General features: G+C 37.5%; 16 protein-coding genes across 16 annotated transcripts; 14 read left to right on the top strand and 2 right to left on the bottom strand.

The window, feature by feature from the left end:
* Positions 1-43: 43 nt before the first annotated feature.
* Positions 44-358, bottom strand: TM35_000153160 (uncharacterized protein; the record flags this gene model as incomplete). Its single annotated transcript, XM_029025968.1, has 1 exon — positions 44-358. The coding sequence occupies one exon, from the start codon at positions 356-358 to the stop codon at positions 44-46; it is 315 nt and encodes a 104-aa protein (XP_028882951.1).
* Positions 359-407: 49 nt separating this feature from the next.
* Positions 408-761, bottom strand: TM35_000153150 (uncharacterized protein; the record flags this gene model as incomplete). Its single annotated transcript, XM_029025967.1, has 1 exon — positions 408-761. One exon carries the CDS (start codon positions 759-761, stop codon positions 408-410), a length of 354 nt encoding a protein of 117 aa, XP_028882950.1.
* A 974-nt stretch (positions 762-1,735) lies between these two features.
* On the top strand, positions 1,736-4,246 carry TM35_000153140 (uncharacterized protein; the record flags this gene model as incomplete). Its single annotated transcript, XM_029025966.1, has 1 exon — positions 1,736-4,246. The coding sequence occupies one exon, from the start codon at positions 1,736-1,738 to the stop codon at positions 4,244-4,246; it is 2,511 nt and encodes an 836-aa protein (XP_028882949.1).
* A 420-nt stretch (positions 4,247-4,666) lies between these two features.
* On the top strand, positions 4,667-5,725 carry TM35_000153130 (protein kinase; the record flags this gene model as incomplete). The annotated part of the gene is made up of 1 exon (XM_029025965.1): positions 4,667-5,725. One exon carries the CDS (start codon positions 4,667-4,669, stop codon positions 5,723-5,725), a length of 1,059 nt encoding a protein of 352 aa, XP_028882948.1.
* Positions 5,726-6,014: 289 nt separating this feature from the next.
* TM35_000153120 (uncharacterized protein) lies at positions 6,015-6,533 on the top strand (the record flags this gene model as incomplete). Its single annotated transcript, XM_029025964.1, has 1 exon — positions 6,015-6,533. One exon carries the CDS (start codon positions 6,015-6,017, stop codon positions 6,531-6,533), a length of 519 nt encoding a protein of 172 aa, XP_028882947.1.
* Positions 6,534-6,723: 190 nt separating this feature from the next.
* TM35_000153110 (uncharacterized protein) lies at positions 6,724-7,461 on the top strand (the record flags this gene model as incomplete). Its single annotated transcript, XM_029025963.1, has 1 exon — positions 6,724-7,461. The coding sequence occupies one exon, from the start codon at positions 6,724-6,726 to the stop codon at positions 7,459-7,461; it is 738 nt and encodes a 245-aa protein (XP_028882946.1).
* Positions 7,462-7,666: 205 nt separating this feature from the next.
* On the top strand, positions 7,667-9,892 carry TM35_000153100 (cullin; the record flags this gene model as incomplete). Its single annotated transcript, XM_029025962.1, has 1 exon — positions 7,667-9,892. One exon carries the CDS (start codon positions 7,667-7,669, stop codon positions 9,890-9,892), a length of 2,226 nt encoding a protein of 741 aa, XP_028882945.1.
* An 85-nt stretch (positions 9,893-9,977) lies between these two features.
* On the top strand, positions 9,978-12,449 carry TM35_000153090 (DNA repair helicase, TFIIH complex, XPD subunit; the record flags this gene model as incomplete). The annotated part of the gene is made up of 1 exon (XM_029025961.1): positions 9,978-12,449. One exon carries the CDS (start codon positions 9,978-9,980, stop codon positions 12,447-12,449), a length of 2,472 nt encoding a protein of 823 aa, XP_028882944.1.
* Positions 12,450-12,665: 216 nt separating this feature from the next.
* TM35_000153080 (putative zinc-finger multi-pass transmembrane protein) lies at positions 12,666-13,466 on the top strand (the record flags this gene model as incomplete). Its single annotated transcript, XM_029025960.1, has 1 exon — positions 12,666-13,466. One exon carries the CDS (start codon positions 12,666-12,668, stop codon positions 13,464-13,466), a length of 801 nt encoding a protein of 266 aa, XP_028882943.1.
* A 219-nt stretch (positions 13,467-13,685) lies between these two features.
* TM35_000153070 (notchless) lies at positions 13,686-15,251 on the top strand (the record flags this gene model as incomplete). Its single annotated transcript, XM_029025959.1, has 1 exon — positions 13,686-15,251. The coding sequence occupies one exon, from the start codon at positions 13,686-13,688 to the stop codon at positions 15,249-15,251; it is 1,566 nt and encodes a 521-aa protein (XP_028882942.1).
* A 261-nt stretch (positions 15,252-15,512) lies between these two features.
* Positions 15,513-16,811, top strand: TM35_000153060 (putative fatty acid desaturase; the record flags this gene model as incomplete). Its single annotated transcript, XM_029025958.1, has 1 exon — positions 15,513-16,811. One exon carries the CDS (start codon positions 15,513-15,515, stop codon positions 16,809-16,811), a length of 1,299 nt encoding a protein of 432 aa, XP_028882941.1.
* A 694-nt stretch (positions 16,812-17,505) lies between these two features.
* On the top strand, positions 17,506-17,871 carry TM35_000153050 (cob(I)alamin adenosyltransferase; the record flags this gene model as incomplete). The annotated part of the gene is made up of 1 exon (XM_029025957.1): positions 17,506-17,871. The coding sequence occupies one exon, from the start codon at positions 17,506-17,508 to the stop codon at positions 17,869-17,871; it is 366 nt and encodes a 121-aa protein (XP_028882940.1).
* Positions 17,872-18,317: 446 nt separating this feature from the next.
* Positions 18,318-18,833, top strand: TM35_000153040 (putative multi-pass transmembrane protein; the record flags this gene model as incomplete). The annotated part of the gene is made up of 1 exon (XM_029025956.1): positions 18,318-18,833. One exon carries the CDS (start codon positions 18,318-18,320, stop codon positions 18,831-18,833), a length of 516 nt encoding a protein of 171 aa, XP_028882939.1.
* A 406-nt stretch (positions 18,834-19,239) lies between these two features.
* On the top strand, positions 19,240-20,343 carry TM35_000153030 (uncharacterized protein; the record flags this gene model as incomplete). Its single annotated transcript, XM_029025955.1, has 1 exon — positions 19,240-20,343. The coding sequence occupies one exon, from the start codon at positions 19,240-19,242 to the stop codon at positions 20,341-20,343; it is 1,104 nt and encodes a 367-aa protein (XP_028882938.1).
* Positions 20,344-20,558: 215 nt separating this feature from the next.
* TM35_000153020 (60S ribosomal protein L12) lies at positions 20,559-21,053 on the top strand (the record flags this gene model as incomplete). Its single annotated transcript, XM_029025954.1, has 1 exon — positions 20,559-21,053. One exon carries the CDS (start codon positions 20,559-20,561, stop codon positions 21,051-21,053), a length of 495 nt encoding a protein of 164 aa, XP_028882937.1.
* Positions 21,054-22,763: 1,710 nt separating this feature from the next.
* On the top strand, positions 22,764-23,483 carry TM35_000153010 (uncharacterized protein; the record flags this gene model as incomplete). Its single annotated transcript, XM_029025953.1, has 1 exon — positions 22,764-23,483. The coding sequence occupies one exon, from the start codon at positions 22,764-22,766 to the stop codon at positions 23,481-23,483; it is 720 nt and encodes a 239-aa protein (XP_028882936.1).
* Between the last annotated feature and the right edge of the window lie 208 nt (positions 23,484-23,691).

Below are 23,691 nucleotides of genomic sequence, written 5' to 3'. Positions count from 1 at the left end.
AAAAAAAAAAAAAAACAGATACAGAGCATGCTTTGTATCCGGCTCAGGGAAATACCATTATGGAAATGCCAGGTATAAGAAGAAACGGCATCTGAATAGAAAGAAACATAGTATCATCAGGGTTGCCCTCAGCGTGAGACCAGATATCTCCCATAAATCCAGTATAGGTATTGGTGAGGTCCCTGGCCTTCCTTCGCTTTGGGGAAGACACTTCGTTATGGCTAGAAACATCAAGGTCAGTTAAAGCATTGTTGTGGGTGATATCATTCGCAGTTGTAGACCTCAGACTGGAGAGAGATACTTCACTCTTACCACTTCTGCCATCTGACAAAGTAGAAGAATGTTTGTAGTCATCCATTGTAGATGACTGAACGTGTCCATACGTCTTCGATGTCTTTTTTATTGTGTTACCGGAGGGTATCCTTGCGTAAAGATAAAGTTTCACTCTTCCCATTTCCTGCTGCAGCACCCTCTGAAGAAGAACCGTGGTCCCCATTCTTGGGCGGCGCATTGGACTCCGATGTCACTGCGTGAGGCGGCGCATCCTCGCCCCGAAGGGTGTGGGGGGAATCTTTCTCTTCAGAAATCTCCCGGCTGGTGCTGGGATTTCCGCGGCGGGCGGGCGTTGGGGTGAGAAGGGTGGTTGTCGGCCCGCCGGCCGTGGGTCGGTGAAACTCGGCGTTTGGGAGGGCGGCGGCGGCTCGATTTTCCGGAGCCCCTCTCGCCGCCGCCGGTAATCTCGGGCGGTTTGCGTTGCCCATTTGGCTGGGGGAAGCGGCGGAACTTTCCCGGCCGCGCCCGCGGGAGGAACGCCAATGTCGCACCGCAGCGCCTTCAGGGAAACGAACGGCCGGTCGGGCGGCGCGTCTCCGGCCCTGTCTTTGCCGAGGTTGTCTTCGGGATCTGGTGCGTGGTAGGCCCTTGTGGGGGCAAATGAGATGAATGGGGCGGGGTGACGGACGTCATTGATATTATTATTATTTTTTTTTTTTCCTGTTTCCCGACCCCTGTTGGGATTTATTTTTGTTTTCTTGTGGCGCGGCCGTGTGGGAAACGCATGTGTTTCGTTCGTGGATGTTATCGTTGCCATTTTTTATTTATATTTTTCCTGTGTTCGTGTTTGGTTTCTTTTTATTTTTCGTGGAATGTTTTGTTTGCTGAATTGTTTTGAATGTAATGTTGTTGTCAACGTCTTTTTTTTTTTTTAATTTACTAACGTTTATTTTTTTTTTTTTTAACAGAAAAAAAACGTGAACTTTTTGTGATTCTATTTTTTCTGATGTTTGCAATGTGCCGGCCGCCCTTTTTTTTCTACTACGTGTGTGTTTTGATATAACTTTATTTGTCTTGTTTTTTTTTAAAAGGAAAAAAAATCTATTTGTTTTTTTTCATTAATCTCTTTGAATTCAATATAAAAAAAGGTTTGTGTGGTTTTTTTGTATTATTTATTTATTTATTTATTTATTTATTGTTATTATTATTATTATTATTATTATTTATTATTATTATTATTATTATTATTATTATTATTATTATTATTATTTGTTTATTTATTTATTGATTATTATTATTATTATTATTTTATTATTTTATTATTGTTAATGTTATCACATTATTATTTTTTATTTTTATTCACAACATAAGGGTTTTTTTTGTAGATTGTATATATATATATATATATATATATATATATATATATATACGTTCTCCCTATTCTTAGTGAAATCAAGAAATCATGGACAAGGCAAGACCGTTTGAGTACGTGTACCGCCTACCCTCATCTACTCTTGAAGAATTGACTTACAGGGAGGCTGTGTACGACCGTCAGGTACTTCTGAATGAAACATGGGAATCATATGCATTGCGAAAAGGACGATTAAAAGAGTTAGAAGATGAGCACGTCAAGTGGATCACTCGTACCTGGGACGATGAGGAAATAGCAAGGGATGAACAACGTTCTGTTTTAGAAAAAGCAGACTATGAATGGAAGTTGGAGAGTGCCGCAAAAGAAAGAGAAATGGGGAGAAAAAAAGAAAGGTCGTTAAAAACGGTTGAAAAACTTATGGCTTTTGAAGAACGTTCTTTTGCTGATAGAATACCATGTCGTCATAATTTGTACGTTGATTTTGATCTTTTTCAACAGCAAAAGTTTATTGGAGAACAAAATATTATTTCCATGGCAGAAAATATGTTAAGGGTTTTTATTGAAGAAGCGGAGGATGGAATTTGTTTTGGGATTGCTTTGATTGGAGAATGTAATAGAATTATGTATTTAACAAGACTTCAAGATAGATTGTTAAAGGAAGAGGAAGAGCGACAGAGAATTGCCGAAGAACAACGACGACTACTTGAAGAAGAAAAACGAAAAGAAGAATTGCGACAAAAAGAATTGGAAGAAGCTGAAAGACTTCGAAAAGAAGCTATGGAACAAGCTAAAATTCTTGAAAGGAAGAAACGTGACGAGGAACGTCGTGCAAAGGCAAGATCTGAAAGGGAGAAAATAAGGCAGCGTCAGAGTGTTGTAGATTTTATTGTAGCAACAGAAGAATCTCCTCCAAAACTTACCGCTTCAGATGTTGTGGCAACAACTATTGAACCCACACTACCAGTTTCTGAAAATGTTATTCCAACTTATTCTGATCGAAAATGTATAGTTTATTCTCAACCTAAAGGTGATGATGTTATTTCTCTTATCAAAAACGCATCTTCTATTTTGTCTGATGCAGGTGATTGTTCTTATGTTATGAGTATTGATAAGATAGAAATGAAATCAACTGTAATATGTGAAAATGGTTCACTTTTTGGAGAAACAAATAATAATGAATCTCATCGACTTTTGGGAAAAACAATCAACGAAAAGACTGCTATATCGATTTCTTCAGAAAAACTTCATGGAACTAAAGTATTTTCTTTAGAGAATTATTATTCTTCAAGGGTAGAATATGTTTTAAATAGTCGTACAAATGATAAATGTTTTTTATTTGATTCATCTGCTTCAAAAAATGACGAATCTATTGTTTTCTTACCATTATTAGTCTCTGGGTTTAATTATGCACCTTATGTTTTTGCAGTGTCCCGTAATGGATCTGAAAGTTTTCAACCCAATGAAGTAAAAGAAGCTGCAAAAGTTGTATGGGAACTCAGTAATTTAATTAATTTGTATCTTGAAAAAGAAAAAAAGATTCAATTATGTCAGCAGTGTGTTGAGTGGCTTACTACTGTTACAGGTTGTAATGATTGTTATGTATCTTTACGAGATCAAGAAAATGATGAACTAATATATGTGGCAGCTTCTCCATCGCATAATTTTATGATTGGAAAGAAACATTCTCTTATTGAAGAAAAAAATGGTGTTGGTATTAGCTTTAAAGCATGTGAGGCAGCATCACAAGATGGAAATTGTATGGTTTTTTGTATTGATGATATTAGTGATAACTCTTGTATTCCATTTGAAAATCAAAAAGTTAAAATCTTTTCAGAGGAACAAAAAACAGGAAGTTTACTTTTAGGAACGTTAACTGGTAAGAATGATAATAAAGAATGCGTTTCACTTGGTGTAGTTTTTATGGATTATCTCGGAACAGATAAGAAATTTACTGATTCTGAAAAGGAAATTTTTAAAACTGCTCTTGAAATGCTTTCAAATCTTCTTTTAAACCATACAAATGATTCATCTCTGGGAAAACGTTTAAAAATTGAGGATGATATTGAGGGTTTAAGTTCCTCATCGATTACTTTTTTGAAGTCTCTTTGGAGCCATACACTTAATACTCTTAATAATATTACTCCAAGTCAATTGTCGGAATTGGGAAATTATTTACATCCACCCCCTATTATTCCATTGGTTGTACAAGCTACACTCATTATTGCATTGGGATCAAAACCCCAAAAAGTTGCAAAATGGGAAGATGCAAGGGAGAAAATAACAAATAAACTTCTTGCAAAGATGTCAGATTTTGATCCCACAGATCCAAAGAAAAGAAAAAAAGCTTTTTTTGTTAGAGGAGGAAAAATGTTGAAGGGTTATGGTGTCAAGGATGTTTTTGAGAAAGGTTCTTACCCAACAAGTTGTTTCTTTTCTTGGACTTTTGCGGCTATTCTCTTGCGTAAACATGCCGATATATTACGTAAATCAAAAAGCAAGAATGGAACCAATCTTGAGTTTGAATATCGTTCTTCAGTAGTCTCAGAAGAGGAAGGAGATGAAGATAATGAACCCGATAGTGAATCAGAGGAGGACGTATGAAGAGTATTAAGGTAATATGATGCCAATGGAAGAAGAGGGGAAACAAATAGCTGCTGAAGATTGTATGTACATGGGGATTTGTCCATGTATAATGACAAAAAAAAAAATGTAAATGTTGTTTGAAGATATATATTTCTTTTTTTTTTCCTTCCATTTTTTTTCTTCTTTATAGAGTTGTTTTGAATGTAAAACTGAATGGATTTTTTCTTTTTTTTTCCTTTTCTTCTGAGAAAATTTTTTAATCTGAAACGAAATATATATTTTTTTGGTGGATTTTGCTATTTTATTATTATTATTATTATTATTATTATTATTATTATTATTATTATTATTATTATTATTTCCTTCTTTCTTTCATATTATTTATTTACTGTTTTGTGGGAATTATAGTATTTTGCCGTTGTGGTCTGATAGGTAGATATGCCTCCCAAAAGGCCTAAACTGGAGCATCTTCATTTAGCTCCTGAGGAAAAGGCTGTATCGATAACAGACACCTTGACATTAGTTGTAAAGGGAGATGGTGGTCTTGAGATGCGCGTGAAGGAAAGTGGTATCGCGTCTGGACCAACAGTTCGGGCTCAAGCAGCAGAAGAAAATAGTGATGCAAATAATATACTTATGGATAAGATAAGATTTGAAGATTTACGCATTTGTGATGAACTTGGAAAGGGATCTCAGGGAAAAGTGAAACTTGTTCGACATCTTCCATCAGGAAAGAAATATGCACTTAAATATATTCAATTGGAGGGTGATACAGATGACATGCGTCAGGCACTTGAATCTGAGTTACGGCAAGTGAAAGCCTTAATGCATAAGAATCTTGTTTCCTCTTATGAGGCTTTTTTTACTGATGGGAGACTTTGTATTGTGCTAGAGTACATGGATGCTGGGAGCATGGTAGATGTCCTTAAGCGGCACTCCCGAAAATTCAATGAGGAAATGCTGGCGTATGTAGCAAGAGAGCTTCTCCAGGGTTTAGAACACCTTCATGCTTCAAAAATGCTTCACCGTGATATAAAACCCGCTAATGTTCTTGCAAATTCTGAGGGAGAAGTTAAAATAGCGGATTTTGGAGTAGCCAAAAGATTTTCTGGTGGTGATGTAGAAACATTGTCAGCTCAGGGATCTGTTGTGTATATGAGTCCTGAGCGAATAAATGGACAGCCGTATTCATTCAGCAGTGATATTTGGAGTGTTGGTTTAACGATAGCAGAATGTGCATTGGGAAGGTATCCCTTCAATTCGATGAAAAACAATCTATTTGATCTTTTGCAGGCTATTGCTACAAGATCTGCAAAAATTGATTGGTCTGCCGATGGTCGTGAGCACAGTCCTGAACTTATTGATTTTATCGATCAATGCCTTCGTCCAGCTGATTCGCGACCGACGGCAACAGAGTTGCTACAACACCCATTTATTCAAAAGGCGTCAAAAATAGACCCTGCTTGCGCTGGGAAGTGGTTTATTACTCAATCTTAACTCCATTTTTTTTTTTTTTTTTTGGTGAGAATATGTGTGATCCCACTGCTGATATGTTATCTCTTTCTTTATATATCTATCTATATATATATATATATATATATATATATAAAGAGAGAGAGAGAAAGAGAGCGGGTGTGTGTGTTATTGGGTGTGTAATGCATTGGTGGAACTGGTTCTCTTGCTTAGTGTCGTTCTTTTTTTTTTTCTTTTTTTTTGTATTTTTGGCCCTTTATTTTTACGGTATGGGGGTATAGGTTTTTTTTCGTAATTCATTAAGTGTAGATAAATGCCACCAAAAGAAAGCAAAACTTCTAAGAGTGAAAGGGAGTTATTAGATGAGGAGCAACAACTCAATGACGAAATTGTGAAGATGAGTTTGCGTTTGTCTGCCTTAAAGGCACAACATTCTAGTCGTCTTGAAGAGATAGCATCTTTAAAACGTGATCGAGATGGACTATGGAGTTCATGTGGAAAGTGTGAGGATGATCTAAATACTGCTACTATGAATAGAGTAGATGTCTTGACGGATTTTGCGCGTCAGTACAAAAGTGAAGAAAGTATCAAAGTACTGGCGTGTATTCGGCTAGATACTGCCTTAAACCTACTTGAAGAAGAAAAACTCAGACTTGCTGATGAACTTAAAAGTACGGAAGTCGAGTATGAAGAGGCTATCAGTACAATGAAGAAAGAGTATGATTCTCTTGTAGCTCGAATTAGTGAGATGGAGAAGGAATTTGCTGATATAGTGGGGGACACAAACTCCAAGGTTACAAATGGTCAATTAACGCCAAGTGAGCTCTGCTGAAAATGGAATATGTACACCAAATCATATATATTGTTTTTTTTTTTCCTACTCTTTCGGATTATTTCTGTATTATAGTACCGATGAAAAAAAAAAAAAAAAGCACTTATGGTCCCTGGTACATATTTTATTCTCTTTTTACTTCTTCTGCTTCTTCTGTTACTAATACTATTACTAATACTACCAGGTATGAATGCCGTTTTTTGAGGTCTATGAAAACAGAATTGAGCCTATCCCCAAAGTAGAGGCTCCCAGAGTCTCTTCTTTTGAAGCTGAGGGATGTGGAACAGGTGGTATATCTGATGTTAGGATAGTGTCACTGGAGGGAAAGATAAATCCCGCTTCTACTTTTCGTCTGGCAAATGCAACACTTTCTCCTGTCAGAGTTCCTTTATTAGATCAAAATTCAGTTAGAAAAAAAAGGAGTTGTAAAGAACTTTTCCTAATGGAAAAAGAATTAAATTCTGTGACAGAGGATGTTTCTTGGTGTCTCTCAGAAATAAGCCAATGGCTATTAAGTAAAGAACTTGGGGATTCACCAGAGACTATGTTTAACACAGGAGAAGTTTTACACTCACTAGAGGATCGTTTGAATGAAGTCAGTCGACACTTTTATCATTTAACTAATGATAATTCCTTTTTGGAAAAGGAAACAATTCATAAGGCAGTTAGACGTATCAGTGGCATAAAGACATACCATAATATAGTTACTGTGGCTGAATCTATAGCCAACATGTATACCGGGTTATTGAATGCTAGGGTTCTGCCACAGTGCAGAGTAAGTACCATGAAACATGCCGAAGAAATTGCAAAACTCCTTGATGATATGGAGAAATCCGTTGAATTTCTTAATTCACAGGTAAACGCGTTGTCTACAGAATCACAGAGCGAAATAAGGAGTATAAAGAGTGCACTGGATTCCCTCTCTTGATAAACCTTCTTAATCTTTTTTCTTTTTTTTTTTCTTGGTATTATTATTATTATTATTGACTATAGTCTTTTCTTGACACTAAATTTCTATAGCCAAATCCTGATAGCAGGTTTATTTTTTTCGGTTGTTTTTTTTTTTTTTTTTGTCTCATTTTTTTTTTTTTTCTGTGTGTGTGTGTGTGCGTTTTGTGAACCAGGCTGGCAAGATGTTAGAGGAAGACAGAGAGGCTATTCGTAGAATGAAGGCCGATTTTGAGGCTATAGCAGAATTAACTGAAAGTGAGTTCAAATCTAATACAGGTTTTGCAAGACGTATGAATCACTACAGTACTGTTTATACGGCAGCGACACGAACCACGAACCTCAAATCTACCTCTGACTTTGCTGGTTACTACGTGGATGAGCTTCTGTATATGGACTTTCAAGAGATGCTTACACGTTATCTTCTAAAGTATCGCGATTTGCGAGCCCCATCAGAAATGCAATTATTTACCAAAGTTTTAAAGGTCTGGGAACATTACAAGGTTTTAATGAAATGGAACATGAGGACTTTTGCATATCTCTCTAGGTTTTATATTGTTAATTGTTCTAAACCATCTCTTCAACAAGTAGCTCTGAGTATATTTCTTGAACAAATTCTAAAAAAAAATACACAAACAATTAGTCGTGTAACTCAAGAACTTCTTTCAGCGGAAAGAAATGGTGAAGGAGTTAATCGTGATCAAATTCGAAGTGCCATTGAGTTACTTTCATCTGTTAGTATTGAAAAAAGGGAAGAAATATATACTGAACAGTTTCTGAGCCCTTTTTTGGAGTTAACTAAAAATCATTACGATAATCTACTTTCTGAATGGAGTAAATTATGTACACCTTCTGAATATTTACGAAAACTAGAACAGGTTCATAGCGAAGAAAAGGCTAGATGTGCAAGTTATTTTTCTTCAGAAGATAGACAAACTATCATGTTACACTTGGAAGAAGTTCTATTGGAATCTCCAGTAACAATAGAGAAATTACTTCAATCAAACGATGGTTTTATGGCTGCATTAAAAAATCGTGAAGAAGAACTTTTAAAATCATACTATAATTTGCTTTCTCGACGCACTAAATGTGTTTTAATACTATCTAGTCTTATGAGAGATGAAATTATTACTGAAGGTGAAGAACGATTACTGCAACCTTATAGTGAAGAAAAGGAAATAGACTTTAAATCTTGTGTTTCAGATATGATGAGGTTGCAAGATGATTTTCTCCGACTTCTTGCTAAATGTTTTAACAGCCATGTTATGATGCTTAAAGCTATAAGAGAGGGTCTTGAAAAAGTATATAGTGGTGGAGTATGTGCATCCAAAAGATCCCATCGGTGTGTTCCATTTAGTGAACTTTTAGCCTATTACGCTGATGCTATTCTTCAAGGTAATGGAAGTTCTACAGATGAAGAAGAATTAGAGCGAGTCGTTGCAGCTCTCACTTATGTAACTGATCGAGATACATTTCTTGCTCATTCACGTGATTTACTATCTCAGAGAATTTTGTTTCCACGTAAAAAAATTGATGAAGTTTCTGAACGATCTTTTGTTCAACGTGTTAGTCAACGTTGTGGTGTATCGAGTACAAGTTATCTTGAAGGTATGCTTCATGATTTAGATGTAGCTGAGGGTTTTAATGCAGAAGAAAAACTTGAGGCCATTGGTAAAAAACCAAAATTTGCATTTAATGTCCTTGTTTTGAAAAAAGGAATTTGGCCTACACGAATTCAAAGTGAATTTTTTACGCCTCCTTCTATGATAAAAGAAGCCTTGCAGGCGTTTCAAACAGTCTATCTTGAAGGTACGACAGGACGAGTACTTACATGGTCTTATTCTAATAGCAGTGGAGATGTAAATGCAGTTTTTAAAAAGGGTACAAAGACCCTTTTGTTGACAGGACCTCAATGTTGGTTACTTCTTGCATTTAATTCTGTGAAGAGATTAACCCCAAATGATGCAATGAACCTTTTTGGAATGTCCATGGAAGATTTAAAACCAGTATTTCTTCCTTTGTTGAAGTGTTCAATACTATGTAAGGAGGTTGATTCTCCTAATTTTCTACCTAATGATATATTTTCAATTAATGAAGAATTCTCAAGTAAATGGAAAAAAGTCCGAGTACCAACAGTAATTTCTCATCGTATTGGTATTTCTCATGGGGAGACGATAGCCAAAGAAGTTGATGAAGACAGGAAACCAGCTATAGATGCATGTTTGGTTCGTATTATGAAGAGCCGTCGTGTCATGAGTCATTCAAGTCTTTTGGAGGAGTGTCATCAGAAACTTTCACCCTTGTTTTTGGCTGATCCCAAAATGATTAAGCAACGAATTGAAGAATTGATAAGAAAAGAATATATTGAACGGGATCAAAAATCATCTGACGTATACAGGTATACTGCTTGATATATATATATATATATATATATATATATATTTTTTTTTTATTTTATTTATTTTTTTCTTGTATTAATGATGACTTAGGTTAAAAATGAAGTTTTTTATAGAGGATGTTGCAGTTCTATTTCCATATGAGTACATATATCCTGAACAGCTTGAGTATATGACCGAGTTAAAGAAGGGATTAGATCAAGGGGGACACATGGTTCTTGAGATGCCATCAGGAACTGGGAAAACGACAACTTTACTATCTTTACTTATAGGATATCTTCATCATCATGCTGATGAAAAACGTAAAGTTGTTTATTGTACTCGAACAGTTGAGGAAATGACAAAGACTCTCGGTGAACTACGTAAATTGCTGAAATTATGGGATTCTGAAGTAATATCTAAGAGGCCATTGCGTGGACTCTGTCTAACTGCTAAGAAAAATCTCTGTATTGAAACTAGTGTTGCATCTCAACGGTATCCAGAAGAAGTGGATGCAGGTTGCCGTAACCTCACTGCACCATGGCAAAAGGAGAGACGATGTGTCTACTTTGATAATCTTGAAAATGCAGCTTTTGATTTACCACCCGGAGCTTACTCTGTTGATGATTTGAAAAGTTTCGGAGAAGAACATCAGTTGTGTCCGTACTATTTAGTTAGAAAAGCATTACGTGTTGCAGATATAGTGGTTCATTCTTTCCTTTACATAGTTGATCCTATTGTTGCTGAAGTAACCAAGGAATACTTAAATGAAAATACAATTGTAGTGATGGATGAGGGTCACAACGTTGATGATGTGTGTATTGAAGCAATGTCTCTTATCGTAACAAAATATGATGCAATTCAGGCCAAAGAAAATGTTAAACAATTAAATGCCGCTGTTAATCATATGAAAGCTACAAATCGTCAACAACTTCAAGATGAATATGAGAGGTTAGTTAATGGTTTAGCTATGGCAGAGTTAGCACGTTCTATGGATAATGTTAGGGGATCTGTTCATGTACCCAATATTCCTCTAGATATTGCTGAGGAATCTATTCCTGGAAGTTTAAGACAGGCAAATCATTTTTTAACATTTATTCAACGACTTGTTGATTTTACTCACCGTGTAGTGAGTAGAATTTCACGCACATATGTATCCGATCCATTGACATTTTTGACAAAAGTAAGGGATGAGTGTGCTGTGGATATTCGTCATTTAAGATACTTAACGGAACGTCTGAAAGTTTTAATGAATACCCTTCAAATAACTAATTCACATAAATTTCGAAACGTAGCCTTGATTGCACAAATGTATATGATTCTTTCTACTTATTATACTGATGATCGGTACGAAAAACCTGGATTTGTTGTTGTTTGTGAAGCTCATGATCCAACCAGACCTACAGTACCTGATCCTGTTATTCGTCTTGTTTGTGTAGATGCTTCATTGGCCTTACGTGAGGCTTTTTCAAAGTATAAAAGTGTGATCTTGACATCTGGTACACTTTCACCATTAGATATTTATCCAAAGATGCTTGGTTTTACACCGGTGATAGCAAAATCCTTTCAAATGACTCTTAGTAGAAAGTGTATTGCTCCAGTTATTGTAACGAGAAGTACTGAGAGTGTTAATATAATAACAGAAGAAGTTACAAGTAGCTTCAGTGTGCGTATGAACCCTGTTGCACAAGAAATTGTTTCATCTGCATATGAAGATCTTTTGCGTGGTCTTGCAAAAACTGTACCTGATGGTATTGTTTGTTTTTTTACTGGATACCAATATATGGGAGAAGTACTGTTAGGGTGGCATAAGTCTGGATTTTTAAAGGAATTGGCACAGTATAAACTGATTTTTGTCGAAACTCAGTCTGTAGAGGAAACTTCAGTTGCTTTGGCTAATTACAGACGAGCGTGTGATATTGGACGAGGAGCTGTCTTTATGGCTATTGCCCGAGGGAAAATTGCGGAAGGAATTGACTTTGACCGTCATTATGGAAGAGCTGTTGTGATGTTTGGTGTTCCTTTTTTACCACCAAATGATGAACCTTTGAGGCAAAGGATTCATTGGATGGAGACTTGTTTAGCTATTCCTGGAAATGAATATAGGAACTTTGATGCCATGAGACAGGCTTCTCAGTGCATTGGACGTGTGCTGCGAAATAAAACAGATTATGGAATGATGTTGCTTGTAGACAGAAGATTTGCTTTGAATGACAAACGAAAAAAATTACCAATATGGATTCAACAATGTCTAAAGGAAAATACTAACCTTAGTGTTGATGCTGCAATTGCCGTTGCACGTGGATTTTTTAAAGAGATGGCACAACCATGGGAACATGAACGTGACCTCGGTACCACTCTCTTCTCCAAGGAAACACTGGGTCGCAAGGGATTTCTCAAACCTTCGAAGAGTTTGGCTTTTTCAATGACAGGAGGTGCGTTCGATAGTATTACTACTACCACTGCTGCCACTACTACTACTACTACTACTACTACTACTAGTAATAGTAAAGATACCACAGCCACCAATGAGGAGAGCGTTTGTATACATGCGGTAAAAGAGCCAGAACATAAGAAGCGACCCAGAGAATAGTCTTGGTAACAAGACATCTCCCTCCAACACACACCCATATATACATACATATATTTGTTTAAAAAGATGCTGAACCGACTTGAAAAACCGTGAAAATGAAAGAAAAAAAAAAACAATTATGTTTTTTAAAGAGAAAATGATTGAATTCTTCCACCCACCCTCCCTTTCTTTTTTTTTTTTCTTCTTTTATGGGTCCTTTTAGATAGATCTCGAAGAATGGAGGTTCTTTCGGAGGTTATTTTTTCATGGGGCACAGTTTATTTGGCTATAGCGATGCCTGCTTTTGCGATGATTTTAAATTTTGTTATTGGGAGCTGTTTTCTAAGCGAAGTTTTAGCCCACTCCCAATTCGCTGACACTACAAAGAAGAATCGTCGAGGCAATGAAAGATTGTTTATGGTTCTTATAATTTTCTCGTTTATTTGGCAGTATTACACTTACATGTTTCAGTCACGTCTAAAAGACATGGATTGTTGCAATCTTCCGGTTTGTGTTTGGCGTTGGTTTGATAGGTTAATTTGGAGAAAGGAAGACTTCTCATGGAATTTACTCTTTAAATGCTCTTTGGATGAGATGTTTTACCTCTCTTTGTGGTTAACCCACGCTGTTCTTTATTTTTGTTGCGCATTAAGCAACCCACATGTCAAGGAAAAAACATCAAGAAGTTCTTTTTGTCGTAGATGTGATGCACACGTAGACGGTATGGATCATCATTGCATGCTTATCGGAAATTGTATAGGGTCCAGTAACCGAAGAATATTTTTGTGTCTTTTGGGTATTTCTTTCTTGAATATGTTGTTTCTGCTTTTTATGCGGGGCAATTGGGCCTACAGGGAGGGAAATATTCCTACCTTAGTAGGACTACTTGTGGTTGTATTTGTTGCTATAGTGAGTTTTTCTCTACTTATATTTCAATTGTGTCTCATTTGGAAGGGCAAAACTACGCGATCCTTTTGGAAGGAATATTACCAATCTCGTAAAAGTGTTGTCAGGGCTCTTTTTGATTTGGTGAAGTAAAGGTGTGTATTCTCTTATCCCACTTACTAGGGTCAGTGAAGACTCGTCGTTTATTTTCGTAAAATAAATACAAAAAATGTGTATTTATATCTGGAAAGGAGGGAGAGATTATTAAGTAAGTAAATATTTATTATAAAGAGTATAAAAAATTACTTCTTTTTCTTTGTTCTTTTTTTTTTCTTTTCTTTTTTTTTTTCTTTTATTGATCCAAAAAGAACGATGCCAGTGCGGAAGAAGCAGCGACGCGACGTGGTCGTGACAAGTGCCGATGCTATCGATGACGTTGAGGAAAAGAAAGAAATGGTTATGGTACGTCTTGTCGATGAAAATGGCAATTGGGCTGGAGCACAAATTCTTCTCCCTGTTTCTGCGACACCAAGGCAGTTGGATGAATTACTCTCCTCTATGTTGGATGAGGATGCACAAATTAATCCGTACGCATTTTTCATAGATGGTGAACAAGTTAATGATAGCGTTCGCGAGACATTATTTAAGAAACAGCGAGAGGCTTTTGTTGACAAAATGTTAAAAGAAGGTAGACGTGTCCGATCTCAAGATGTGGATAAACTAATGTTTGAATTGCCAGAAGAAACAATTGTGGATATTCAGTTTAAACCCCAAGCCAAATTTCGTGTGAGACCTGTAACAAGATGTGCTGGAACACTTGATGGTCATAGCGAAGCGGTGCTTGTTGTAAGTTTTTCACCCAATGGTGAAGTACTGGCAACTGGTGGTGGAGATAAAGAAATACGTCTCTGGGATGTTAACACATTAACTCCCACAGAAGAGCTTAAAGCTCACACGAGTTGGGTACAGGTGTTATCTTGGTCCCCCGATGGGAATTATCTAGTAAGCGGTAGCAAGGATGGTACTCTTATTGTTTGGACACACGATGGAGCATATGGAAATTTTAAAGGAAAAAAATACAAGGCACATTCAAGCTATCTCTCTCACGTCTCATGGGAACCGTTGCATAAAAATATTGAATGTAATAGGTTTGTTTCTGCTAGTAAAGATGCAAGCCTTAAAGTCTGGCAAACCGTTAATGGTCTTCAATTTTCTCTTTCAGGACATCAAGCATGTGTTACATGTGTGAAATGGGGTGGTGAAGATCTTATCTACTCATCTTCACAAGATCGTAGTATAATTGTTTGGGACGCTTCAAATGGATCTCCACGTAGTATTCTTCGCGGACATGCTCATTGGGTAAATTTTGTTGCATTAAGTACCGATCTTGTAATTAGAACAGGTGCTTTTGATCATGAAGAAAGAAAATTTGACTCTCGCAGAGAGATGCAACAATATGCAGAAACGAGATACCAAGAAGTTGTAAAACGTCTTGGGGGTTATGAACGACTTGTTAGTTGCTCAGATGACAATACCATGTTTTTATGGTCCCCACAGCAGCAGGTCACTCCATTAGGACGTATGACTGGTCACCAAGGTGCTATTTTCCATATTCAATTTAGTCCTGATGGAACCATGATTGCATCATGTTCAGCTGATAAAAGTGTTAAGTTATGGAATGCCTCTGATGGAAAGTTTATTACGACACTTAGAGGTCACGTGGCCGCGGTATATCATGTGAGCTGGAGTTTGGATTCTCGTCTCTTGGTCTCAGGAAGCCGAGATTCTACTTTAAAATTGTGGTCTGTATCGTCGCGTGAGTTGGTAGAAGATCTTTCGGGACACAGTGATGAAATATTTTCCACAGATTGGAGTCCTGATGGTCAACGTGTAGCCACCGGTTCAAAGGATAAAAAGGTTCTTATTTGGGTTCATTAATACGTGTAAGTTTACTTTCGTCTAGCTAAATATATATATATATATATATATATATATATATATATACAATAAAAAGAAAGAAAGAAGTTTGTTGGGAGTTTCTTATAATTAGCATAAAAAAATAGTTATTATATATAGATACTGGTACTGTACTGATTTTTTTTTTTTTTTCTTTGCTTGTTTCTTTCTCTTTCTTCTTTACTCTTAGAAAAAATCGTCTGGAAACAAAAAAAAAAAGAAAAAAAAAAGGTTACAGATAAAATGTCTACTTTAAAAAGTTGTGATTCTCAGGAATTTGCCATAAACAAAAAAACTTCATCTGAGGTACCAGAATGGACAAAAGGGAACTATGAGATTAACTGGGTTGCCGTTGCTGTACTCTTTGTACCTCCGCTTATGGTTATTGCAGCTATTTCAGCAGGTATACCTCTTCTACAAAATACTCTATTAGTGGGTATCTTTTTCTACATTTTCAACGGCATGATTGGTATCACTGTTGGATATCACCGTCTCTTTGCGCACAGAAGCTATATTGGACATCCAATACTGCAGTGGATTTGTGCATTCGCAGGTGCAGGTGCTTTTGAAGGATCTGCAAAGTGGTGGGGTCGTAATCATCGCATTCATCATCGTTATATTGATACACCTAAAGACCCCTATGATGCTACCCGTGGTTTTTTGTTTTCGCACATGGGGTGGATGGTAATGAAACAAAACTATGCTCTCCTTGGCAAGGTTGATGTCAGTGATTTTAAGTATAATAATATAATCCAGTTTCAACATCGTCACTTCTTCAAGATTGCCATGGTGTCTGGCATCATTCTTCCAACCGTAATATGTGGTCTCGGATGGGGTGATTGGCTTGGAGGATACTTCTATGCTTCTCTCGCAAAAATTGTGTTTGTGCATCATTGTACCTTTTTTATAAACAGTTTGGCTCACACAAATTTATTTGGTGGAAAACAAAATTATTCTGATCGACATTCATCTCATGACTCTATGGTATGTGCACTACTAACATTTGGAGAGGGTTATCACAACTTTCACCATGAATTTGCACAAGATTATCGCAATGGTGTAAAGTGGTACCATTTTGATCCAACAAAATGGGTTATTCGTTCCTGTGAAACTTTGGGACTAGCCTCAAATCTTACACGTACTCCAAACGATATAATTGAACGAAACATGAAACAACTTCGTCATAAGAATTATCTTGTGGAAATCGCAAAACTTGAAAAACGGCTAAAAGAACTCGAACCTCCCATTTCTGAGGAATATACGTGGAAAGATATTGAGGATCTTGTCAGGCAAGGCAGAAAGCTCATTGTAATTGGAGATAGTGTGATTGATGTCCAAAAATCAGTTCCCACAGGCCCAGGCTACACCCACGGAGATGAGAGAATTGTCTGGTATGAAGCCCACCCGGGCGGGAAAAAACTTCTTGACATGTACGTTGGAAGAGACGCCACAGAAGTGTTTCTTGGTGGCATCTACAAACACTCCCTGGGTGCCGAGGGTCTTATTCCACACCTCCGTGTTGCAAAGATTAAACGGGAATGAGTCCGTTAGCAAAATGAAAAAGAAAAAAAAGAAAAAAAAAGAAAGAAAGGGGGATCGACAGCAGCGGTACACTCGTTCTGGTTGTCAAACCCTATAAATAGCGTAAAAATAAAAGAAGATGATGAAATTTTTGTGTGAAAAATGTGCATAGGAGATAGTATACGTCGTAGTAAAAGGGAAAGTACTGTAGGGGATTTTTTTTTTTTATAGTTCTTGTACTGGTCTCGTGCCTTGGTTTTTTTCTTTTTTTTTCTATCTCTTTTCTTTTTTTGACGTGGGGGTGATCCAACGATATGACACTAAGACGACATTTCATATTTGCGCTCTAAATGTATATGTGCTGTAATGAGATGAAGAAGTTCACTAAGAAATCCGGATACCATGGTTTCACGGTAAAAAGAAAAGGATCTCTTGGACCAAACATTCTACGTCCCCGTTGGTATTAAAATATTTTTTTTTTTTTTTTTTCTTTCTTTGTTTTAATTTTCCTTTCAATAATTTTTCAAAATCAATTGTCATCTTGTGTTTGACCTTTTGGGGTGTTTTTTGTTTTTGTTTTTGTTGTTGTGGTTTATTCATAATAATAATATTAATTATTATTAATATTATTGTAAATATTATTTTTTTTTTTCTTTTGGTTTTCTTTCTCTGCCTGTTCTTTTTTTTCGTTTTTCTCGTAAAGAGAGTGACGAGCATGTCTGCTCAAAGACGAAATCATGTAGTACAGGATTTTTTCGCAAGCAAAGGTGCCATTCTCGAAGAAAGGCGCTTCAAATCTTCGCTCATTCAAGAACGTTTGCGAAAGCTTGGTGCGTTTCCCGCGGCAAGAAATGTTGTGGTTGACGGGAAAAACGAAGTGGAGAGTCGACTCCCGCGTGAAGTTTATGCGGTGCACCGGAAAGCCTGCGATGCCGGAAATACAAAATACATCGACCCACTAACGGGCCAAATAGTGCCAACACGTCATTTTCACTTGCAGCGTGGTATATGTTGCGGAAATAGATGTCGTCACTGTCCATTTGGTCATGTGAATGTCCCTTCTGCTTCAGGTACGAATTAAAGAAGGGGTTGAGATCGTTATTACGGTAACGATTCATCCTGATAAGTGTGATATTCCTTTATTATACATATATATATATTCTATCACTTTGTGTCTTATCTTTGTTGGAAAGAGTAGTTACTTTCCTCAGGTCTGGTATTGTGGTGGTGCTTTACACCCATATGGACCCTTTCTAGTTTCTTTTTTTTTTTTTTTTCTTTCTCTGCTGTCTTCGAGATAATCATGCATTAATAAAGTTGCATATTTGCGTCATTGAAATAGTTGATTTAGAAATAGCTGATTATATTAATTACTCTTTTTTTTTTTCTCTTTTTCTTTTGTTTTTGTTTTTTATCGTTCTCCAAATTTTACATCCATGCGTTTTGGGTAAATGAGATAGAAAACGAAGAAGGCAAACATCAATAATAATAATAATAATAATAATAATAATAATAATAATAATAAAAATGGCCATATCAGAAAAGGCATGTCTTCGAATCCGTGTGGTTCTATACGTATTGTTTGCTGTTTCATACGCGGTTGGCGCTATTATATTCATAAGAGAGTTCAATAACTATCTTGCCGCATCTGGGTTTGCTATCGCCTGCTTCTTTATCGGTGTAGCGACAGTGTTGTATGCAATACCAGATAAAAAGCTATATTCCATTTTTCCAGCAGGAAGCAAATCAAGAATATGTTTTCAGTTGAGTTCTTTAATTATTACGCTGGGGTTCATTGGTTTGGCCTTGTATGCATTGGGAGAAGGAATTAAGCGGAGACAAGCGTGGAAGGGTGATTCGTATTTCTGCTCATTTATTGCCCTTTTGACATCAGCAAAATGGAGTTTCTTCTGTGGTTTACGTATTCATAGAGTACGTGATGACTTTGTTGAAGACGATGATGATAAGAACATTGAGGAGAAAGTTCGCCTTTTTGAGGGCTCACACGATATGTGGGGTGAGGAAGAAAAAGTAACTGTATAGGAAGACGGATGGGATATATTGAGATAGTTTTACCAAATTCTTTCTTCTTTATATCTGTGTTTATCTGTTTTTTTTTTTTCTTTTTTTGGATGAAACTAGGAACAACTGCTACAAATTTTTAAGTGGGACGTAAGATTCAACTCGTAATCTAATCAACTTCTAAGAAGGTAAAACTCTGAAAAAAAAAAAAAAAAACATTCCAGAAATATGGTAGTATATATATATATATATATATATATATATATTTATTTATTTATTTATGATTTTCTTTCTTTTTGTACTTCTTTCTTTCTGTAATGTACGTCTTGTCTTATTTATTTATTTATTTTATTTGTTTGTTTATATTTATTCTTTCCATCTTGCTTTGGTTTGTGTACTATTATTATTATCAAGGAAGTGGTCTTACATGCATGCAAGTGCCCATGTCAATACTATTTTTGCACTCTTAGTAGTGGTACTCGCATTGACAATTTGGGCGATCGATGTTGACCTAAATCCATGGGGTAATGATGATTGTGTTGAGAAGCCCCTGTGTAGTTCTCAGCATACATTTTTTGGAATAATAAAGTGTTCACTCTATCGCTATCCTGTGAGTGTTGAAAGAATAGATTATAAAAACATGATATTGGCTCGATTTAAACGACTTTCTAGACATTACCTAAAAGGACAAGAACATGTTATAGAAGGTGTTATAAAAGATATTTCTGTTAAACTTGAAAATCCTGATAAACCACTTGTACTACATTTTGCAGGTGATAATGGGGTAGGCAAAACAACACTGGCACAACTCATTTCACTCGCTTTGGGTCTCCGTTGCAGTGACCTTGCATGTACAGTGGGGGATTCCTCACTGGTACTTTCAGGAGTTAGCTACGATGGATTCTCTGTAGCGGAATTTCGCAGAGATGTGGTACAAAAAATTGTTCAACATGCTACACTGTTTCCAAAAAATGGTGTCGTAATCATAAATGATCTTGGTGCGCTACATCCAGATCTTGTACGTGTTCTCCTTCCACTACTGGGAAGAGCATCTTCATTCCCTGAGGCCCCTAGTGTACTATTATCTTCTTTAACGGTAATTATTACAACTGATTTTGGTCGCCAGGGACGAACACAAGGGAAAAGTCTTACTGAGATGCGCCGAATTGTGGAAGATGACTTTAAAAATCTTTATAGTCAATTGTCTTCATCTATGATTCGAACTTATCCTTTTCTTCCTACATCACTGGAAACAGCGAGAGAGATTGTGCAATTGACCATTCACAACTTTAAGTGTAGAAACAAAGATGTAATTAATGATATACAAGCTAATGAGGATGTTGTCTCTTGGTTTATTGATTTGGTCCGGGATGATCTCCCTATGGAGAATGGTCGATGTGTTGCAAATGCTGTAGAAGCAGCCGTTGGCCCTGGCGTTCTGGATCACCTTAGAGAGAAAATTACCGAATCAATGTCACTCCATGTTGATCTTGATGACGATGGTACAGTGAATGTGTTTCGGGTACATTAACTAAATATATAAATAAGGGTTTCCAGATGTCACGAGAAGTCTCCGAAAGCACTTATTGCATATTTCTTTTTTAGTTATCTTGACCTATTTTAATTCTTTTTTTTTTGATTAAAACAAAACAAAAGAAAAAACTCTTTTATTCTCCTTCTTTCTTTCTCTTTTCTCTTTTTGCTCTTCTATATTTCTACTTGCTTTGCAGGAACCTTTATAAAGCGATGCCACCCAAGTTCGACCCCAACCAGGAGATCACCATCGTTGTGCGTGCCGTCGGTGGAGAGGTGCCCGCGGCGGCAGCACTCGCCCCAAAGGTCGGCCCGCTCGGTCTCAACGCGAAGAAGATCGGCGACGACATCGCCAAGTCCACGAAGGACTGGAAGGGCCTGAAGGTGACGTGCCAGCTGCGCGTGAAGAACCGCGTGGCCACCGTCTGCGTGACGCCGTCCGTCGCCTCGCGCCTCATCCGCGCGCTGAAGGAGCCACCACGTGACCGCAAGAAGGTGAAGAACATCAAGCACAGCGGCAACATCGCCTTCTCAGAGGTGCTCAAGATTGCGAAGGAGGCGTCCGCCAACTCCATGGCCGCCAGCATGAAGGCCGTCGTGATGGAAGTCCTCGGAACTGCAGTCTCCATCGGCTGCACCATTGATGGCGAGCACCCACGTGATATTCAGGCTAAGGTCAGCGAGGGTAAACTGAAGGTGCCCAACTAGGTTCTTTTGTTTTACGTTTTTTTTGACTTTTTTTTATCTTATAATCACTGTTATGTTTACCGTTTTGATCACCGTTCTGTATGTTGGAGTCTGGTTTAATGTTCTTGTTCGTGACTGTATTTCATTTCTTTTTCTTTTGTTCTTCTTTTCTTCTTTTCTTCTTTTCTTTATTCTCTTAATTGTACCATTACATAGAGCACAGATGGGGACAATCAGCCGTCCCGGAGGCATGAGGCCTAAGTGGCACAAGAAGCGCATAAAGCGCTTAAAGCGCCGTCGTCGTCGTATGCGCCAGCGCTCCAAGTAAGCAGTAGCAAAACATCAAGTGCCTTCCTTGATGTGAGGAGATGCATAAACGGTGGTGTTCCAGGTGTTACTCATCGGTGCTGTTGTTCTATTTTTCTCACTATGTGAGGTGCTTTTTTAATGTATGTTTTTTTTTTTTTTATAATGGATCAGAGACGGTCATTCCTTCTTGTCTTGTTTAAATCTTCCCTGTAATTCGTCTTCCTATTGATTTTTTCTTTCTTTTCGATTTCTTTGTTCTTTTTTTTTGTATTTATTTCTAAAGGTAGAAAATGGGGACAATCAGCCGCCCCGGAGGCATGAGGCCTAAGTGGCACAAGAAGCGCATAAAGCGCTTAAAGCGCCGTCGTCGTCGTATGCGCCAGCGCTCCAAGTAAGCAGCTGTCTCGGAGGCGTAAAGTAACGCTTTCCCGTGAGTCCATTTGAACCGTATGTTTCTTTTCGTGCTGTTTTGACTTTTTTTTTACCTTTTTAATCACTGTTATGTTTACCGTCATGATCACCGTTCTGTATGTTGGAGTCTGGTTTAATGTTCTTGTTCGTGACTGTATTTCATTTCTTTTTCTTTTGTTCTTCTTTTCTTCTTTTCTTTATTCTCTTAATTGTACCATTACATAGAGCACAGATGGGGACAATCAGTCGTCCCGGAGGCATGAGGCCGAAGTGGCACAAGAAGCGCATAAAGCGCTTAAAGCGCCGTCGTCGTCGTATGCGCCAGCGCTCCAAGTAAGCAGTAGCAAAACATCAAGTGCCTTTCTTGATGTGAGGAGATGCATAAACGGTGGTGTTCCAGGTGTTACTCATCGGTGCTGTTGTTCTATTTTTCTCACTATGTGAGGTGCTTTTTTAATGTATGTTTTTTTTTTTTTTATAATGGATCAGAGACGGTCATTCCTTCTTGTCTTGTTTAAATCTTCCCTGTAATTCGTCTTCCTATTGATTTTTTCTTTCTTTTCGATTTCTTTGTTCTTTTTTTTTGTATTTATTTCTAAAGGTAGAAAATGGGGACAATCAGCCGCCCCGGAGGCATGAGGCCTAAGTGGCACAAGAAGCGCATAAAGCGCTTAAAGCGCCGTCGTCGTCGTATGCGCCAGCGCTCCAAGTAAGCAGCTGTCTCGGAGGCGTAAAGTAACGCTTTCCCGTGAGTCCATTTGAACCGTATGTTTCTTTTCGTGCTGTTTTGACCTTTGTTCAGCATTTTATTTTATTTTTTTTTTTTTTTTATTCGTTCCAGAGTGATTGTGACAGTGGGTGCAAAAAAGAAAAAGAAGGCATTGATGACCATTGATAAATCCTTCTCTGTAATTTTACTTATTCATTTTCATATTTTTTTTCTTTTTCTTTCTTTCTTTTTCTTCATTCCTTCCTTCTTGTCTTTGTTGTTCACTGTTCTAGTTAAGTGGGATGCACCCACGCATCTCAGGACAAGGGGTTTTCCCCCGATATGGTGGTGGATGGATGCATCAGTTTGGACACGTTTATGCCCTGCAGCAGGAGTTACTTAGTCCGCAGTCAAATAACTGGTTTCGGGCGATTGAGTTATGGCACACCGCCCGTCATGAAGGAGTTGCGCTCAATGCTGCTCATTACACTAACATTCTTCGACAGTGTGTGCGACCTGCTGCATGGGAGGCGTCATTGGCGGTACTTCACCAAATGCAGCGTGAAGGCATTCGACCTGATGTTGTTGGGGTAGGTTGTGTGCTTGCATCATGCGCAGAGGCTAATAGAAGTCATGAGGTTGAGGAGGTATTCAAAAAATTTAGTGGCAAGATGAAGCTAGATAGTGTATGCTATCTGGCGTTAATAAAAGCCAAAATGTCTCAGGAAAAATGGACAGAGGCTATTGAAGTTGGGAAACAGCAAGAAGCTGAGGGTATACCTTTTCTTCCATATACATTTACTCATTTACTTGAGGCAGCTAATGAGGCTGACGATGCGATGTTTGCATTAGACTTGGTGAGACGAATGCGCGGAGAGCAATGGGAGTTAGCTGAGAGAGGACGTAGTGCATTTAAGAAGTTGTGTATGCGTCATGACTGGAATGATGAGTATGAACAACTGGTGGGAATTACCGATGACATGAAAGAATTCCCTCAGCTCTCCCCTGGAGACCATGTGTGAAAGAGATTGTAAACAATGTTGTTGCCAATATTGGGTTACAGAGCGTATTTTTGACACAATTGTTTTTCTTTTTTTTTCTGTAGAATTGATAATCATTCATGTCCATTTTTTTTTTTTTTTGTTTTGTTTTGCGTTTCTGATTACTCTCATCATCTGCACTTTTTCTTTTATTTTATTTTATTTTTCTTACATAATATTAGGCAATAGG

The sequence above is a fragment of the Trypanosoma theileri genome, assembly GCF_002087225.1.
Source record: "Trypanosoma theileri isolate Edinburgh chromosome Unknown TM35_Tth_15_V1, whole genome shotgun sequence".
Taxonomy (NCBI): domain Eukaryota; phylum Euglenozoa; class Kinetoplastea; order Trypanosomatida; family Trypanosomatidae; genus Trypanosoma; species Trypanosoma theileri.
Note: the sequence above shows the minus strand (reverse complement) of the source record. Positions and strands in the feature narration are given on the sequence as shown.